General features: G+C 34.2%; 1 protein-coding gene across 2 annotated transcripts in view; it reads right to left on the reverse strand.

Moving 5' to 3' along the window:
• LOC114330076 (dachshund homolog 2) overlaps nt 1-17,640 on the reverse strand; it is a 1,215,300-nt gene extending 1,197,660 nt beyond the window's left edge. For both annotated transcript variants that reach the window (XM_050657910.1, XM_050657909.1), the window contains exon 1: nt 16,726-17,640. In XM_050657910.1, coding sequence (XP_050513867.1) covers nt 16,726-17,405 — 680 coding nt within the window. In that variant the 5' untranslated portion in view covers nt 17,406-17,640. The remainder of the gene's footprint in view (nt 1-16,725) is intronic.
• Between the last annotated feature and the right edge of the window lie 335 nt (nt 17,641-17,975).

Consider the following 17,975-nt stretch of genomic DNA (forward strand, 5'->3'; position numbering starts at 1 on the left):
CATAACTGATTTAATATTTTATTTTTACGATATTTACATTTGATATATTTATTGACAATTTATAATATTTGGGTGAGAAAAAGTCGTCTTGGTAACATACTAGTAAAATTTCATATTTGGCGGGGACAGTACTTCTTGAAAACAAATGTCTGTGACAAGAAGCCAAAGCAAAGACAACAAAAAACAAAAAGAACATTCAGACCAAGAAGATATCTTAGACACGACAATCATGGCATCAGAACAGCAAGAATTATCAGGAATAGATAAACTATTACAAATGATGCAACTCCAGTCACAAAGAATGGAACAGAAAATGGATGAAACACAACAAAAACTGGATGACAATCAAAGAGAAACAAAACAAGCAATGGATGAAGCAAAAAGGACAATGGATAAAGTGGATCAAAAAATGGATGAAACACAACAAAAATTGGATCAAAAAATGGATGAAACACAACAAAAAATGAAACAAGCAATAGAAGAGAACAACAAGAAAATGGAGGAACGCATAGGAAAGTATGAAAAGGAAGTAAAAGGATGTTTGACAATGATCAAGAACGATATGGGACAACAAGAGACAGAGATTAAAGAAATCAAAAGCAAAATAAAGGAAATAACGAATTGTCAGAAAAAGGAAATAGAAAATTTGGAAAATAAGTTGGAAAATGCTATTCAAGTAGACAGAGAAGAAGTGGAAAAAAGAATCACAGAAATAGAAAAACAAGTCAACGAAAACCGGACACAACAAAATGTAGGAGAAAGAAGAGAAATGGTTATACATAGCACAGATGACGTGAAGATAAGGTTTGGCGGGGACGTAAGAAGATTACACCCAGTGCCGTTCATAAATAGCCTGAAAAAGAAAATACAGCACATCGGAAATTTCGAAACAGCAAAAGAAACTATCAGAAACCATCTCAAATATGAAGCAAGCCTATGGTTCGACAGTAAAGAAGAAGAATTCGGCAATTGGCAACAATTTGAACAAAAATTTTTGAATTATTTCTGGGGAAAAGTCCAACAATTGGAAATTAACAAGGAATTGCAAAATGGGAAATACAATGATAGGATGGGTGTATCAGAAAGGACATATGCTTTGCAAATTTACAATAATGCAAAACATTTACAATATAATTACTCATCGGAACAATTAGTCGAACTGATTGCAAGACATTTCGAGGAAACGCTGGAAGACCATATCACATTGCAAAATTACAAAGACATAGATAGTTTATGCCAATTCCTACAAATAAGAGAATCACGTCTAAGAGAAAGAAAATCAAGAAGGTCGCGAGAAGATTACAGGCCCCGAGAAACACAAGATTACAGAGGTAGAAATCAAAATAGCAGGGACTATACAAGACGAGATTTTAATCCCAGAAGGGAAAACGAAAATAGAGACAACGGAAGAGGAAATTATGAACAAAGAAATAGGCAATGGAATGAGGACAGAAATCGAGAATACCAGAATAGAAACACCACACGCTCAAATCAAGAAAACAGAAATAATGGTAGACAAAATGAACAGGGATATCGAGAAAACCGAAACAGATCCGACAGACCAAGAGAAAATAGAAGAGAAGTAAATAATACCCAGACAGATGAATATGACGGAGAGAGACATTATGACGAAAATATAAACAACGATGAGCAACCGGCGTCTTTTCACGACGGCGCTCACTAAAAACCAAAAATCAAACAGGAATCTTTTGTCACCCCAAGGAGTTTATTAAATTGGCAGGAAACAACGAAAAGAAAAATGGAGTTAATTTAAAATTTGTGGATGGATTTATCAACGAGAAACCAATTAAAATTATGATAGACACTGGATCTGAAATAACATTGGTCAACAGAAAACTAATAGAAGAAGTTAACTTAACAAATTTAATTTATAAAATACCTAGGGTAAATTTAGTGGGCGCAAACAAACGGACATTGGCAACTATAAATGAAGGCATACGAGTAATGGTACGACTGGGCAAGAATATGTATGCACTACAATGTGTAATAATGCCAAACATGTCACATGACATGATAGTAGGAGTGGACGAATTGGCAGAAAAACATGTAGTGATAGATTTTAAAAATAATACGATGAAACTAACAGAAGAAAAAGAAAAAGAACAGGACAAGGAACATGAGAAACAAAATACGGACGAATCAGGTAAAGAACAAACAGTGGAAATGAATTTGGCAGCGAAGCAAGGACAAAGAAAAAAAAGGAGAAAAGGTCAGAAAAAGATAAAAGAAAATGAAACCTGTGGCTCCTCAAAAGAAGAGTTGAGCCCAGAAGAAGAAAATTTGAGAGTATCAGAAACAAAGGAAACCTGGGATTCCTCAAAAGAAGAGACGAGCTCAGGAGAAGAAGAAATAAAGCAAAAAAATGAAAGTGAAAAGAATATGATTGAAACAGTGGTATTTGAAGAGGAGGTATATGCAAACGAGGATGCAGAATGCACGGTAAACATGTGTGAAGAATCTGAGAAAAAAGACAGAAAATTGATATGTGGAGAAGGGAAAGAAAAAGAATTGCGGTTGATGTTAAGAAACTACGAAAATTTGATCAATGAGGAAAACAGAGTGGCTAAAAAGTACGAACATTCATTTGAGGTGAAAAACTTGGGAAATTTTCGATCAAAGACTTACCCGATTCCATACAAGTATCGACAAGAGGTGAAAGAAGAAATAAATAAAATGTTGGAAGATCAAATCATCGAAAGATGTGATTCACCGTATGTTAACCCGATTGTGATAGTAAAGAAAAGCAGTGGAGAATTGAGATTATGTTTAGATGCCAGGAATATCAACCAGCACACTGTATCACAATATGAATCACCTCTAAACATCGAGGCCATTTTTGGAAGAATCACGGGGTCACACATATTTTCGAAAATTGACTTAAAACACAGTTTTTGGTTGATACCGTTAGCTGAAAAGTGTAGAAACTACACCGCTTTTTCTATTGATGGTATTGTCTACCGGTTTAAGGTAGTGCCGTTTGGATTGCAGAGTGCTTGTGCTGCACTCGTCCGAGCTCTACATACCATTTTGAATCGCCACGAAGATTTCATAGTTCATTATATCGATGATTTATTAATTTTTTCACAAGATACTCAGAGTCATCTGAAACACATAGAAATAATTCTGGAAGAATTGGACACAGCGGGATTGAAATTAAACATTGAAAAATGTCAATTTTTTCAAAAAGAAGTCATTTATTTGGGTTTTCAATTGGACACCAAAACAGTAAGATTAGCCGAAGACAGAGTCAAGCTCATAGATGAATACCCAAGACCAACGAATTTGAAAACATTGAGAGGTTTTCTTGGCACGATTAATTATTTTAAAAAACTGATTCCCGATTTGAGCCAAAAGGAAATCCCTCTGATAAAGTTGCTTAAAAAAGGAATAAAATGGAATTGGAAAGAAGAACAGGAGGAAGCTTTCGAAACATTAAAACGAGAATTCGCAAAAGGAACGAAAATATACCACCCCATTTACAATTTACCTTTTATACTCCGAACTGATGCGTCCATACAAAAATTTGCAGGAGTTCTGTCTCAAATACAAAACGACCAAGAAGTGCCGATATGTTTTATATCGCGAGTGACTAAAACACATGAGAGAAAATATAGTGTTACAGAATTGGAGTTTGCCAGTGTACTATATTGCGTAAACAAATTGAGGTTTTACTTATTGGGAGCAAAATTCACAATCGAAACAGACCATGCAGCTTTAGTACATATCATGAAGAATAGATTAGTAAATAATAGAATACATAGAGGCATTCTATTATTACAGGAGTATGATTTTGAGTTCCGATATATAAAAGGAAAAGACAACATAATAGCCGACGCTCTAACACGGGATGAGGACACGGGAAAAAAGGAAACAATTACTCTACAGGTGGGACTAAATAGATTAATACAAGAAGAAGGGATATATTCGTTAAATGAGATAAGGTCAAACCAAGAAGACCTAGAGGAAAGAGAGAAAAGAAGAGCGGAAGTAGAAAATGACATATATTTTAAGAGAATAGACGGAAAGGAACTATATTTAGTGACACAGACATTGGCCGAAAAGATAATAAAGAAATTACATGAGGACAATGGGCATATCGGTAGCAGAAAAGTTTGGCTCGTTTTTAGGGAAAATTACATCAGCCGACAGGATTACCGCATTGCAAAGGAAATTACCCAGAAGTGCGATGTATGTCAAAAATATAAGAGTCGGAATTTCAAAAACGAAAATGTTGCCAAAAATATTGAAGCCCGAAACAAACTAGACATTGTAGCAATAGATATGTTAAGCGATCTAATTATGACCACTAAAAGGAACAAACATATTCTGGTAATGGTGGATGTGTTTTCAAAATACGTAAAATTATATAGTTGCCGCACCACAAAGGGGGAGGAAATATTAAGAAAAATCGACAATTTTATAGCCATAGTAGGAACACCAAAAAAGATTCTACTGGACAATGCAACGTATTTCCGAAATGATCGTTTCAAGGGACAACTTCGAGAACGAGGAATAGAGACAAATTTTGTCAGCATCAGGCATCCACAGAGTAATCCTTCGGAACGATTCATACAGGAAGTGACGAAATTTCTTCGCATTGCAACAGATGGTCAACATCGCCACTGGGACAGGAAAATGGCGGAAATAGAAAGGTATCTAAATACAATTCCGAGCACAGTAACAAAAGAGACCCCAGAATACATCATGAAGGGTGTATTGCCGATAAGGCCATGGGAAGACCAAGAGCCAAAAGAATATCAACAGGTGATTGAAACCGTACAGAGAAGATTACGGCGAAGCAACGAAAAATATATCCAAAGACAGGAACAAAATAGAAAAAGAAGACCAGTGACTTTCCAAAAGGGTGAAAAAGTACTCGTGAGGGCATTACGAGTATCAAATCTTCCTGGGGGCATTTGCGCAAAGTTGATGCCTGTTTTCGAAGGCCCGTATATCGTGAATAATGAAAATGGGATAAATAGTTATGAGTTGAGGCACAGGAACTCGGAAAAGATCCGAGGAATTTATAATATTCACGATGTATACAAATATCACGAATAAAAGACAGAATTACATGAAGTAGATAGTAAGTTAAGGTATAAGACATAGATTAAAGTAATGAAATATACAGGGAGTTGGTTTTGCCTCGAGAAAATTTATTTAAAAATGCAGATAAATTTTATCGAATACAAGGCGGGGATTTGTTATATTTCTATTTGATATGAAAATTAAAATTTGATAATTATAGACAAAATTCAATTTAATATAAAATATTTTCAATTTTCTCAACCACGGGCATATAAATTTAGAACAACCTGTATACAACAAATTGTTATATTTAATTTTAAGAAGTGATTAAATAAGACTCAAGTGAAATCGTTAATAGGTCATTATCGTTGTTCGCGGAAGGATCGGTCATTAGCCGATGCTAATTAAGACTAAGTGGAAATAGAGAATAGGTCATTAAAATTTGTATATAGTAGAAAGTAATTTTAGAATGGGAATTAACTATTTTCTTTGAAATCCATTAAGCATATTTAGAAAGTTTAAAAATTGGTTTTGAGGAATACTGCGAATGAGAGTTGGTGGTGGAAGTTTGATTTGTGAATCTGGAAGGGATATTTAGAAAGTAGGGGAATGAATGACATCAAAGTGAGATCAGAATGTTTTGAGCTGTCGAGAAGTGAAGTCGAGTAGTAGACGGTAGTGTACGGAGAGTGAGAAAGCCTGTGTAGTTCCGTGAGTGTGGAGTATCTATCGTAGAACGAGAGGTAGGCCAGGTTGAGAGTAAAAGAACCTCCTTGAGCCAAGAGTTCCCGGTAGCTGATTGCAGTTTCGAAAAAGGTAGAAGACAGCATCACGACAGAAGCAGGAAACGAGAGCTATACGAGCTAGTTTCAGAGGAGAACATTACTGGAAGCCAGGACGAGCTTTTGATTGCAGCCAAGGATAGCAGGAAACGGGTCTTGTGTGAAGACTTTCTCAGTGCACCAGAAAAAGGTCAGTCTCATTTTTTTGGACATGAATGTATGGGTTTTTCGTAGTAAACACCACATTTAAAATTGAAGAAACATAATCAATAATATCAGAAAAGCTTCATCAAACTTAAATAGAATTGTTGCTAATAAATTATAATAGTTAAATGTTAATAAAAACTTTCAATTGGAAATCAAAAGAAAATAAGATTCCCATGTGTAAATGTTATGTTTAAGAATAATAAGATATAGCAAATATTAAGCAGTGATTGCCATTTGAATAAAATAAACAATATTTTGATTACAATTGTAACCCATATGTGTTATTATTTTACTCTTTTCTTTCCTATCCCGATTAGGAACCATTAAGAAATACTTAGAAGCCACGTATGTAAGTAATTAATTTTATAAAAAGCCCTGAGATTGAAAACATATTGATATGTGATCTGGTAAATTAATTAGATTATTAGTAATGCATTGATTAAATTAAATGACATATAAAATTATCATCTCATATCAATAATCAAGATCACAACAGTACATATAACACATTAATTGCTCATAGTTATTTTCATACAAACGAATACTATTTATAAATTATGGTATTTTTTGTTAGACTTGGAAGATGTTTTGAAGAAAAAACTTCAAACTAATTTTCAAAATTTTACACGATTTTATTTTATTATAGAATGGAGGTTGTTATGTACGAAAAATTGACTACTTTCTAATCTAAACGTGCTGAGATTGATATGCTTGTTCTCATGGATTTATATGTAGGTACTTTAAATTTGATCTATGGGTATTCACAGTCCGTTTTGGAAAGACATTTATTTAATTTTGTTCTATGCTATTAACATCTTCCTAGGGGCTACAATTAGACTGTCCATAGACCATAACATAAAAATAATTCTATTGTACTAAAAGAAAACGAGAAATAAAGAGAAAACTCTAAAACTTGTAACTTTTGTCAGTAAAAAATGTATGCAGTGCAAAAGAAACATAAATAGGTGATATATTTTGGGTTTTAATCACTCTAGAACTTAGGAAAAATACTTTATAATACCTAGTAGATTATCATCATCGGTGTATTCTTAGATCCATCATGTTCTAAAACTCTCTATTTATCACTATTTTCATAACTTTAATATTTAACCAAACGCAAACGAATCAGTAGAAATGTTAGGTAGTCAAACTCTTTAACAAGATATTTAACTTCTATCAAATGAAGAAAACAAAAATTTAAAATTGATGATTTTGAAAATAATTAGTAAGCAACATTAATTTTCCTTCAAAAAAACAAGCTATTATGGTATTAAAATACATAGTAGCCATATGATCTTTACTTACACCAAAAAAATGTTACCTTTGCATCTTAAATAGCCAACGAATTTGTATTAACTTTAATAATACTAGCATAGCAGTTGTACCTTAACAAACAACCATAAAACCGTAATTATCCAAGGCAATATAGAAATTCGAAGACTTATTACGCCATCAACGAGACTAGTGATATCAAATAATATCTTCCCCAGCATCCCGAACAGTGTTATAGAAAAGCTTAAACAAGAACTAACAGCAGTATCCAAATTAACGTTTTTGAAAGTTGGCTTGCCCGAGTCTGAGTATAGCCAAGTCTCAAGCTTTAGGAGGAAAATGTTTGTTTCTCCGATAATTACCAAACCAATTCCGAACTCATTCTTAATAACCTATGACAACACTCCTTAGAGAATCTTCTTATTCCTAGATGGTTTAAATTGCTCTTTAAGAAACACTTAACGAATAAAAATATGTCTCAGAACTGGAACCCATAATAAAAATAATTCAGATGATGCAACATAGATACAACCAACTGCTCCAATCCTACTTCTTTGGATATCCCCACAATAAATTATTCGCTTACAGCACAAAATATACTTAAAGCAACTATAGCAAATAGCAATCATACTAAAACTAACAATCAATCAAAAAGGAAAATTTTAACCTCTTCTGGTAGGTATCTCAGAAAGTCAAAATTAAAATGAAAGTAAAGCCAATGGAAAACATTTTAACGATAACATCTCCTCATTACGCTAAAATTCACTGAATTGTACGACTTCGTTAGGTATAAACGCAATGGGATCAAAATTTCCTAAACCCATAGCGAAAGACTCTACAGAAGCTTTTGACGGCCTATAGGCTATACTATACACCTTATTAAAAATGGTTCCCTCAAAATTAACTGGTCGACGCATGGAAAATAATACATATCAAAAGAATTATAAAGAGAATAAATCCAACATATATGAATCTTCCCTCACTGGAGAAATCGACTCATACCTATATTGATTTATCTCAATATACCTAGTCATTAAATTCATTATTCAATGGAATTTGAATGCCACAGATGCCACAACTATCAAATACCAATATCAGTGCAACATACATATTTATATAATGATATACTGTCCAGTGTACCTACCCAACAGCACGGTCTAAAGCAAAAGTACAACAGAATCTGAAAGAAGCTCTAATAAAAGACAGCAAAACAAGCTTTCTCAGAAATTGTAAACTGTAAGTTTAGGTACCTATAATAAACTGTAACATTTCTTAAAATCCTTATATTTTTCAAAACTGCTATGTAAATGTAAATAATCTTTTTCTAGAATAAAAATATAACACAAAAATATATAAAGTATAAGTACATACATAGAAACAATATTTAAAAAAATGAAGAACTTGGAGAAAAGGTATGTTTAAAGGAGTCACGTAACTAAAGGCTGTATGCCACTATGCATTTTCTTGTATCATTTCTAATATCGTTTCTGATATCGTTCCTTGTATACATTTTCTTGTATCATTTCTTGTACATACATTTGTGCCCTGTATGACACTATGCACTATGCAAGTTCTTGTATCGAAAACTGTATGAAATTCGGCACGTGATTGGTCGAAATTTTGTTTGTCACCCTGTCACATTCATAGATGAGGGGGTCACGTTACATTGGTATGGTACTTATGGTAGTACTGTGGTGGTACTGTGTCTACAGCTGATTTTAAGGATTTTATAAAATTTATAAACTTTTAAAAACAAATATTTTAATGTTATAATAACTAGAATTTTTACGTTGACTGTTGATTATTTGTGTTTTTTATTTTGTTTTGATATTTGTGCTAAAATATTTGCATTATAATTATCTTCAGTTTGATCCAAATTGGAACTATTGTATTTTCCTCTATTAAAAAATTATGCAATATGAAACCCAAAGTTATTCTAAATATATGGTTATTAGTAGAACAGTAGTCCATACCAAACGGTATATTAAGTATCAATAAAATATTTATAAATAATACCTACAAAACACAAATAAATTCATCAAGACATAAATCATATGATCTCATTTTCAGCCGCCATTATGACATTTAGAGAGTTTTACCAGCAGGTTTTACGTTTTTGCTCTTTGCGCAGAAATTGGCGCAGTTATTGTACAAGAATCTGTGCCTGACACAAATTCTTGTATCGTTTCTGATATCGTTTCTTGTATCTGTGTATGACACTATACATTTTTTTGACATATCAGAAACGATATTAGAAATGATACAAGAAAATGCATAGTGTCATACAGCCTTAAGTAGAACTCAAAAAGAATCAACAAAATCACAGTCTAACCGAGAGTGTATCAGGTATGGATGGGACACTTCATCTGTTCTAGAAGACAAATTAACAAAACAGCAAAATTCAGCAAAATTTACAGATATGAACAGAAGCAATATGTAAAAAACAATTAAAAGAAACGCCTACCATCTGAAGAGCTATGAGTCTAATAAAGATATATTATGCTATCTTAAATAATACAGCACACTAAATAAAAATCTAAGAAAGCAACTCAGAGAGTTGAGGCAACTGTATCTCTAGGTATAACACCAGAATAAAAATTAAATAGTTACATGATGCTAAAATTCATGGTAAAAACAGAGGTTAACTGCCAAGAAAACGGACAAGTTTGCAGCAAAAAATCAATAAAACTAATCTTTGACGATATAAGATATAAATACTATATACCTATAATATCTACGTTAGTTGAAAAATCTCTATGAAATGTCAGAATAAAGATTACCTAAACAAGAACATTTATAGAGACTGCTGACCATAAGAAAACACAACATGGATAATATAAGATTGCAACAAACGAATAAAAATTTCTTGGATTGCAAAATTCGGACTGATGCTAAAATTTGATCTATGTCTATAGGTAACTTGATCTAGAATTTTTAACCAATTCTAGAAGAAGAAATTCCAACAATCTGAGAATAATGTTCAAGAGATTTCAAAAAAAATAGTCATTTTCCATATTATGAAGTCAATCATAATACAATCAATATTATATTCTTTCAGTGTTAATATGATACAAAGTTTTTTTGGCCTTTTACCATTTATAGTCGAAAGAGAAATAACAAAGAATTAAACTTTATAATTTATTGCTATACAAACAATTAAGTAATTTTTCAAAAGAAACAAGTTTTGTACAATATTTATTTGAATGTTTATACTCCTATTGTAGAATCGGAATTCGAGAACGTTATAATATAGTGAATAACTGCTGTGAGTCGTATATTTGGATTATAAAAGGGAAACAACTCCACTTGAGTTTCCCCTCATTTCCATGCCTTTATAATTACATCAGCGATATTGCGAGGGTTAGAATTGTCCCAGTTAGTATATTATGTATATCGACTGCATCCATCATATGCATTGTTTGCCCTAAATGCCTATGCTCTATGCTCGGGGGTTGAACAGCAATCATTCCGAGAATGTACACGACGTATTTAATTTAAATCTTACAAGAAAATATCGAAATAGTCAAAATACTTGTCAGAGACATAAGTACCTGGCTGTTGTACAGTCCCTGTAAAGAGTATGGTTGGACACAAGAATTCAGCAACAAACATTTCAGATGATACAACCAACTGCTCCAACAATAAATGATTCCACAATATACTTTCAACATCTACAGCAAACAGCAATAATACTAAAACAATCGGGGAAAACTAGAAGCAGATACTAAAATTAGCCAAAAGTTGTTTTATAAGACCATGAAAACGTTCAAGAAGGGGAAAAATACAGTTTAATTGATAATAATTAGAGACGAAACAGAAAATATTTTAACACAGGAAGAAGAAATAATGTAAAGGTGGAAAAGGTATTTTCAACAACTATTAGCAACAGAAAACGAAACACCACAATATACCATTAACGTAACAAATACCGGAGAAACCATAGAAGGAACGCAAGCCACTAGCCACTGCAATAACGTGGGAAGTATTTACACAAGGACTGCCAAAAATGAAAAACGGAAAGTCACCAGGGCATGATAAAATAATAACGGAGATGCTCAAATATATGGGAGTACAAAGACAACAGATATTACAATTAATCAAATCAACAGGATATGGAAAGCTGAAAGAACACGAGAAGAATGGAAGATCTCGTTGATACTACCCATATATAAATCCGGAGATAAAAGGGGATACAGAAACTATATAGCCATAATGCTCTTGTGCTCGGCGATGAAACTGTACGAACAAATATTACAAGAAAAGCTGACAAAGATACTAACATTAACAGAATCTCCAAGTGGCTTTAGAAAAGGAAGAAGTGTGAAAAACCATTGATAAAACGAAACTCAGAAAAGCAAAGCCTATTTTGCGTTTATAGACTTACAAAAAGCGTTTGATCTCGTTCCTCGGCAAAAAGTATGGTCGCTCCTGGAACAAAGAGGAATAACAACCAAACTAAGGAAGAATATCGAATGTCCATATAAAGATACGACGAATTGTATTATAACTAGAAACTTCAAATCAGAAAATTTTATAACAAAAGATGGTCTAAGACAGAGAGGGGACTAAGTCCATAATTATTTATGTTATTTATGGACGAAATAATTAAAAAATGTAGTCAGAGAACAACACCTATTTGTAGGATTCAAAAATTTGCAACTGACTGGAATATCAGAATGTGCTTTTGTAGATGACATCGTTATCATGGCAGCAAAAGAAAAAGACCTCCAAGAAAATTTAAAAACCTGGAATGAAATACTAGAAGAAAATGGTATGATAAACTGATCAACGGTATACATATAGAACAAGTAAAAGGCTTGGCATACCTTGTTGTAAAAATAGAAGATTCAGGACAACAAGATTTGAAAATCGATAAATGGTTAGAGAAAGCAATAAATTCATACCATGCAATGAACACAACTTTTCTAGGAAAAAAGGAAATAGCGCAGAGTACAAAAATGAAAGTATTTAAGGCAATAACAGCTATAATACTAAAACAATCAATCAATCAAAAGGCAAATTTCAACCTCTAAAGATATCTCAGCTTCATTTTCAGCCTGGTGATAGCTTCAAAAGAAAAAGAAAAAAGGCTTTAGATGTCGGAGCTACATTAAATCAATTGAAAATATTTTAACGACAGCATCTCCTCCATATACCTACATTAAAATTCACTGAATTGTGTGACTTCGTTATAAACACAGTGGGATCAAAATTTCTTAATGCCATAGCCAAAAACTGTACAGAATCTTTTGAAGGCTTATACCTACACCTTATTAAAAATGGTTCACTCAGAATTAAATGATCGACGCAAGAAAAATAATGTTACAAGAATTATACACCAAATGATTCCAACACATGAATATTTTCTCACCAAAAAAACAGATTACGATTTATCTCAATAAGTTCAATTAAATTAATTCTTCAATGGAACTTGACTTGATTTTATAGCCACATTGAAGATATTAAAATGCTAATCAATGAACTATCATCACCAATAGTTAGTCTATAAGAAATTCGTCTTTTCAACAATCAAGTAAAAAAAATTATACGCCCTATGCAAAAAACCGAGCAGTAGGTACAGCAAATATAAATATCCATAGTAGTGGAGTCAGCAGTCAACAGACTACAGCTAGGTCATGCAAAATTTACACATTGATATTTATACATATAATTTCCAAGAAGTCCTAGCCGATTTACACATTTAGTAAGCACATAATAGACTGTCCAGAGTCTAGTATCATAGAAAATATCGAAATACGAGGAGTTTGCATCTGTTGACACCTTTGGATGGATTCGATACCTCTGAGAATGTGAACTTCAGAATCCATGGAAGTAGGTAAATCAAAACAATTCACCACAAAAGATTTCAGATGATAATACCAACTGCTCCAACCCTACTTCTACGTATATCCCAACGATAAATGATTCGCTTACAGCACATAATATACATTCAACAACTACAGCAAACTGCAATCAATCAAGCAAAAAGGCAAATTTAAACTTCTACTTATATCTCAGAAACTAAAATTCTAAATGCAACTTTTATAACAGGGGTGGAAAAACTGTGGCTCACGAGCCACATGTGGCTCTTTGAAGGATTATTTATGGCTTTCGATAAACGTACCTGAATTACTATTAATTTTTGTGTTACAAAATGTCTTAAGTTACTGACAATAAATATAAAAGACTAAGTGTAACATCGCAGGACTTGGACACGGAGACCCTTTATCACTGTTGCTGTTCAATTTGGCCTTAGAATATATGTAATAGGTAAAATATCATCTGAACTGACAGGAGGACTTCGAATCGAGGATCAAAACTATTGTTGGCCTTTGCTGATGATATAGGTGCAGTCGCTCATTCTACAAAGAGACGTAAGAGAGGTGTTTTCAAAACTCAAAGAAGAAACAAGTAGTCTAGGAGTCTAGGCTTTCGAATAAATGAAGAGAAGACGAAATACACGCTAGTAACCAAAAATCCAAGACCAAGAGTTAGGCAGAACATAACTATTAATGACCACAACTTCGAAGTAGTAAAATAGTTTAAATATCTAGGGCGGTAATCACAGATGACAACGACATATAAAAAGAGGATAGCTACGTGGAATAGAGAATTATACTCCCCATCATCATTTATTAAGATCTAAGTTGCTAGCTGCTAAAAAGACAATCTAAATTAAGACTGTATGGCCAAATATTTGAAAGCAAATTTCTCAGAATGATATTTGACCCTCAAAGGCCCTGAAAGGCCCCCAAAAGCTATTTGACCAAGGAGAGTGTAGAAGGCGCCGCAAAGCTGAATTGGTGACTGTGTATTTTATAGTACTGAAAACATCGTCAGACATATTTATAAAAGCTAAGGTAAGATGGTCATGTAGCATTAGATTAGATTAGAGGAAGACAGAGTGTTAAAGACGGTGTTTTTTGAAAGACGATAGAAGATCAGTAGGCCGTCCCAGAAAAAGTTGGAAGGATGATGAAGAATCGAAGTATCCTGAATTAGTAAAGGTTGCTTGTAGAATTATTTATTATTTGCATATTTGAAACAACGATGTAAACCATTTTATTTCACTTTTTAAATAATTGTTTAATTGCGGCACGAGAAAAATTTCAAATTTTGAAAAATGGCTCGGACTATCAAGGAACTGGCCACCCCTGTTTTATAGCTTCAACAAAAAAAGAGAAAAAGGCTTTAGATGTCGAAGCACGTTAAAGTCAATTGAAAACATTTTAACGACAGCATCTGCTCCATACACGCTAAAATTAACTGAACTACCTACGTGACTTCGTTGTAAACGCAATGGGATCAAAATTTCCTGATGCCGCAGCCAAAAACTCTACAGAAGCTTTTGACGGCTTATTATACACCTTATTAAAAATGGTTCATTCAAAATTAAATGATCAACTCATGAAAAATAATGTCAAACGAATTAAAGAAAACAAATCCAACATATGAATTTTCCCTCACTGAAGAAAGCTGCTACGATCTATCTAATTATCACCATAGGGTGTCTAAAAGAAACTCGTATTTTTAACAATCAAGTAAAACTAAATCGCCCTATCCAAAAAACCGAGCAAATATTCAGTACCTAGTGGAGTTCAACAGTCAACGCAACAGACTGTGGCCAGGTCATACAAAATGTAAAAACATTGATATTTATGTCATGTTTTGGCAAAGGCTGATACGTGTGTTTAACCAAATTTTCCAAAAGAGCATTTTGAAAGTTTGAGTCATGTTTTGCCAACCCAAAAACAAAAAGTAATCAACATGAGAAATCAAGTAACATATCAAATTTTTGCCCTACCTAATAAGTAATATATCATATTGTCATTCTCATTTTTAAGGGTTTTATCTTCATCATAGACATACCAATCTCTATCAACTTAAAGAAAAAAATGTTACTAAATAACATATCAAGCAATAATCGGACATATCAAAAAATCGGATATACTTATCAAGTTTTGCCATACGACTACAGATTTATATCATTTCCAAGAAGTTGCAGCCGATTTGCAACAACTGTCAAATACCTATTTTAGTACATATGATGATAGACTGTCTAGAGTCTATCATGCAAAATATCGAAATAGTTGCACATTGAAAAGATTAAAATACTAATGAATGAATTATCACCACTAATAATGCGTGTCTACAAAAACTTGTCTTTCCAACAATCAAGTAAAACTAAAAACTTATGCGCCCTATCCAAAAAACAGAGCAGTACAGCAAATATCTAGTGATGGAGTCAACAGTCAACAGACTGCGGCTAGGTCATACAAAATTTACACATTGATATTTATATATAATTTCCAAGAAGTCCTAGCTGATTTGCCACAACTGTCAAATACCAATTTTCGTACATATGATGATAGACTGTCGAGAGTCTATCATAAAAAATATCCAAATAGTTAAAATACTTGTCAGACACATACCTGGCTTTTGTACGGTCTCTGTAAAAAATATCGAAGTCCTTACAAGAAAAAAGTTTGCATTTGTTGACACCTGGTTGGATTGCTCCGCGACCTCTGAGGATGCGAATTTCAGAATCCATGGAAGTAAATTAAAATAATTCAGCAACAAACATTTTAGATGATACAACCAACTGCTCCAACCCTACTTCTTTGGATATCCCAACGATAAATAATAATTCGCTTACAGCACATAATACACCTTCAACAACTACAGCAAATAGCAGTAATACTAAAACAACCAATCAAGCAAAAGGAAAAATTCCGACCTCTACTTATATCTCAGAAACTAAAAATCTAAATGAAATTTTTGTAGCTTAAAAAATAGAAAAAGGCTTTAGATGTCGAGGCCACACTAAAGCCAATTGAAAACATTTTAACGACAACATCTGCTCCATACACGCTAAAATTCACTGAATTATGACATGTGATTTCGTTCTAAATGCAATGAGATCAAAATTTCCTGAAGCCTTAGCCAAAAACTGTTTTTGACGGCTTCTCCACCTTATTAAAAATGGTTCACTCAAAATTAAATGATCGATGCATGAAAAATAATGTCATAAGAATTTTAAATTCATGCTTCAATGGAACTTGAATTGCTTTATAGCCACATTGAAAAGATTAAAATGCTAATGAATGAATTATCACCACTAATAATAGTGTATACAAGAAACTTGTCTTTCCAACAATCAAGTAAAACTAAAAAATTATGCGCCCTTATACAAAAACCGAGCAGTACCTGCAGCAAATATCTAGTGGTGGTGGAGTCAACAGTCAACAGATTGCGGCTAGGTCATACAAAATTTACACATTGATATTTATATAATTTCCAAGAAGTCCTAGCTGATTTCCCATAACTGTCAAATTCAAATAACAATTTCAGAACATATTAGGTCCAGAATCATAGCAAATATCAAAATAGTTAAAAATACTTGTCAGACACATACCTGGCTGTTGTACAGTCTCTGTAAAGAGTATCGAAGTCCTTACAAGACAGCAGTTTACATCTGTTGACACCTGGTTGGATGGCTCCCAGCCCTCTGAGGATTCGAACTTGTTCGACGTTACAGACGAGAGGTACAATGTCCAGACGCTTTAACTTGGTATAAACTGTGTGTAAACCGCCCACTAAATGCTTCAAGAAGAGTTCGAATGCTTGAGGAAGACATAACATAGTGTCTCCAGCAATAATAAAAGCCGCCACTTTTTGTCCGCGATAATCAACTAACTTACACTCGTTGGCCGTTGGATCGGAAGTCGAAATCGGTGGAGGACTGTTGTAAGAACGTGGAGGAGCATGATGAGCCATCAAGTCCAAAGGGTTGTGCAGAACTCCTAGGGAGTTAAGAAGTCCGAGACCTGGGGGCGGCAAGTGTCCAAGAGCCATGCTGCGAGCCAGACTTGCTGAAGTCACCGGTGGCGGCGAAAGCGGATGAGCCATCGACATCGGAGGGCCTAAAGGACTCGCTTGTCTCGGACTGTGTACTTGATGGTTGTGATTGTGATGGTGGCTGTTGATTAAGTTGTTCGGAGGCGAAGGAGACTGCTTGATTGCAACGGCCGGTGAACCGGAAGACGCGTGGCTACTGTGATCGCTTGCTGAGTCCATTCCCGAATTGTCCATCATCTCGACACACAACTAAAACCTAACACTCAACACCCAAGTCCATTTGTTGTATGTATGTGTATTTGTAAATGTACCAGAACAATCGTAAACAGCCAGACAGTCAGAGAGATGTCGTAATAGTGAGCTTTTCGTATTGTTTGTCTGTCTGTCACGGGCGGGGCAGTCAACGCGCACCGGCGCACCGTGGGTACACTCTGTTAGGCGACCTGAGGAAGTGCACACACAACCGGTACAGTCGGCGAATACAAATGTAATAAATAAAAACATTTGGAAAAACTGCTGCAAGTGCCTGTAGGCGGGGCCTGTTTCGTCACGCACACGATTGCGCCGATTGGCGAGCGGCTCTCGACGGCCGCGTCGGATTGGCGCCCCACTCGCTCGCATCTTCGACCGCCCACCCACTGTTGCCGAAAGAAGTTAGTTTCTTTGTAGCTCTGAGGGCGGATGCAAGAGAACTTGAAATATGAGCTATGACGTATTGATAAAGAATGTCACCGGGCTGTCGCTGCGCAATCAATACGAGGTGTGCGGGCTGTTTTTTTATTTCGATTCAATGTATTCCTTGGTTTT

Source organism: Diabrotica virgifera, chromosome 8 (assembly GCF_917563875.1).
Source record: "Diabrotica virgifera virgifera chromosome 8, PGI_DIABVI_V3a".
NCBI lineage: Eukaryota > Metazoa > Arthropoda > Insecta > Coleoptera > Chrysomelidae > Diabrotica > Diabrotica virgifera.